The following is a 2,502-nucleotide window of genomic DNA, read 5'->3' as shown; positions in this document are numbered from 1 at the left end:
GGGACCTGGACTGAACAGCGGCCAGGGACACACTCGGCCAGGCCCAGCAGATCCTTGTAGGAAGCCGCCAGCGAGACACCCAGACACCTACTCAGCTAGTTCGGGCACAGCAGCAACTAGACCGGGCCCTGTTCTGCTGCTGGGGAGCGACGGCAAGTGACGGGCAAAGAGGCAAAGGAGCTCTGCCCGGAAAAAAAAACGCAAACCCAGGCTCAAACTCGTGCGTGGCATTTTAAAGAGGAACAGGGCACATGCAGTCTCAAAATGTCCCCCACAGGGTGCCTGTTAACTACGAGCATGGGGGAAGTAACGTCACAGCAAAGAAATCTGACAGACACCCCCGAACATGACCCTCTGTCTCCTGACGGCGGGGGCACCTCTGGCAGCCTACGTGAAACGCACAACGTAGATTTTTCATGGGCAAATGTAAGACAGACCCAAACTGAGGGGCTTTCTGTAAAATTACTCGTCTGTACTTTTCAAAATATGAGTGTCAGGACAAAGACGGACTGAGCAACAGTTCCAGGAGACTGCCGAGACACAGCAACTGTGAAGTGATTGGTAAGAGAAAGAGATGTTTGGTCCCAAATCATTCCTGGCACAGAGCTCATGAAACCCCCCGACCGTCCGAAGAGAGGAGACTGATTCTGCTAGGCCGCTGCGGGGCCCATGCTGCTGAGGGGCTTACAGGACCGGGCACAGGAGGGGGGCCGTGTGACTGGAGGCCGGGGTTTCCAGCCCCTCTGGGTCACCTCCCCCGATCTCTGAGGAGATCCGTTCCCAAAGGTCAGTGAGCTCATCATCATGCTGCCCAGCGAATCCTCCAGAAAAACCAAAGGCACAGGCCTCAGGGAACTTTTGAGCTGGTGAACAGGTAGAGATGTGGGGAGTCACTCTCGGAGATGGCATGAAAGTCCAGGGCCCTCCACATACACTGTGCTCCCCGCATCTCCATCTGGATGTCCACCTGTCTCCTCAGTCACATCTTGTATAATAAGCCACTAAATCGGTAAATAAAATGCTTGAGTGTGTGAGCCCCTCTAGCAAGCTAATCGAACTCAAGGGATCATTGGCTCTTCCAGTTGGTAGCCAGCAGGGCCGAAGCTCAGGTGAGAACTGAACCCGTGACTGGCGCCTGAAGTGGGGGGGTGGGGGGTGGGTCTCGTGGGACAGCGCGTGATGTGTGAGGACAAGCGTGTCAGAACTGCTGCAGCGCAGGCCACCGCAGGCACCACACTGCTGTGGGGTGGGGCTGCTTCCCCCACAGCTGGACTGGCTGGCAGAAGCGCTCAACAGCTACAGGTGCCTGCGATGCGGGCCTGCACCCCGGCTGGAGGCGGGGCGGGCGGGGACCACCATTACACTCTGGGTAAGGCGGCCAGTTTTGAATGGGAACTCCTGATTACACGGCACCATGAGAATCTTAACTTCCCAAGAGAAAGACAATTCCAGAGATGCTCCTGTTCTTTGTTCTCCTAGTGCCCTGGAAGCTATGAATTATTTCAAAACAGAAAGTTAAAAACAAACCGACAAAGACGCACACGCACACACTTCCCACCTGCTGTGCTCTGTGTCCCACACCTCTGTCCGGTGTCTCTAGTGTCGTCACCACCTGCTCCCCACTGTCCAGAGGGCAAGCCGGCACCCAGGCCTGCAGCTCCCCGGGCAGGATGGTCAGGAACTGCTCCAGCACCAGCAGCTCGAGGATCTGCTCCTTGCTGCGCGTCTCGGGCCGCAGCCACAGGCGGCACAGCTCCCGGAGTTGAGCTAAAGCCTCGCGGGGCCCGGCGACCTCCTGGTAGCAGAACTGTCGGAAGCGCAGGCGGCAAAGCTCACGAGAGTGGGCGCTGCTCCCCTGGGAGCCTGGCACCTGCTCCCATGGGGGGTCTTCCTCCTTCACTTTCACAAGACTGTCTTCATTTCCAGGAGTGGTGCCTGGACAAGCTTCCTCCATGTTGAGCTGAAAGGCTGGGCAAGGCTTACTTGGCTAGGACCCAGGCTTCGCAAACGTTCTCCAAAATGCACACCTGAGGCGTAAGAACTGATAAGCAACATGAAAATTATAAGGCTACAAAACTCAATGCAACATGTTATCATTTTGTCCCCATCCTAAGTCAGGCTCAAAACCGTTTGCTTGCTTATGTCATCAGTAAGCAGACAGATACCTGCCCTGGAGGGGGCTGACCCCAGGGTGAGGGGTGTCAGGTTAGGAACATGAGGGCAGAGGACTCAGCAGGAGAATCTTGAGCAGCTTCCACTGTAGCTGACAAGAAGCTGCAGCTTCTGCTGTAGCGGACTCTACCGGTGGTGGAGCAGACGGCTGGCCTGTGGGCAGACAATCCACTCACAAGGGCTGTCTACCTCTGTAGCACTGAATACTCCCTTTCAGGGCAGGTGGGGCAGACAGTTTCTGAGGCCCCCCCCCCAGACGCCTTCTGTGATGACATCTGCCATCCTTCTTTCTCAAGAGGCGGAGCCTACTTCCCTTCCCTTGAATGTGTG

General features: G+C 56.4%; 1 protein-coding gene across 1 annotated transcript in view; it reads right to left on the bottom strand.

Moving 5' to 3' along the window:
- Window positions 1–2,038, bottom strand: part of PGBD1 (piggyBac transposable element derived 1) — a 10,985-nt gene extending 8,947 nt beyond the window's left edge. The window contains exon 1 of the mRNA XM_012734645.1: window positions 1,559–2,038. Coding sequence (XP_012590099.1) covers window positions 1,559–1,954 — 396 coding nt within the window. The 5' untranslated portion in view covers window positions 1,955–2,038. The remainder of the gene's footprint in view (window positions 1–1,558) is intronic.
- Window positions 2,039–2,502: the final 464 nt, after the last annotated feature.

Source organism: Condylura cristata, unplaced genomic scaffold, assembly GCF_000260355.1.
Source record: "Condylura cristata isolate star-nosed mole 26May11 unplaced genomic scaffold, ConCri1.0 scaffold00063, whole genome shotgun sequence".
Classification (NCBI taxonomy): Eukaryota; Metazoa; Chordata; class Mammalia; order Eulipotyphla; family Talpidae; genus Condylura; species Condylura cristata.
The sequence above is the reverse complement of the archived record's forward strand: the minus strand, read 5'-3'. Positions and strand labels throughout refer to the sequence as shown.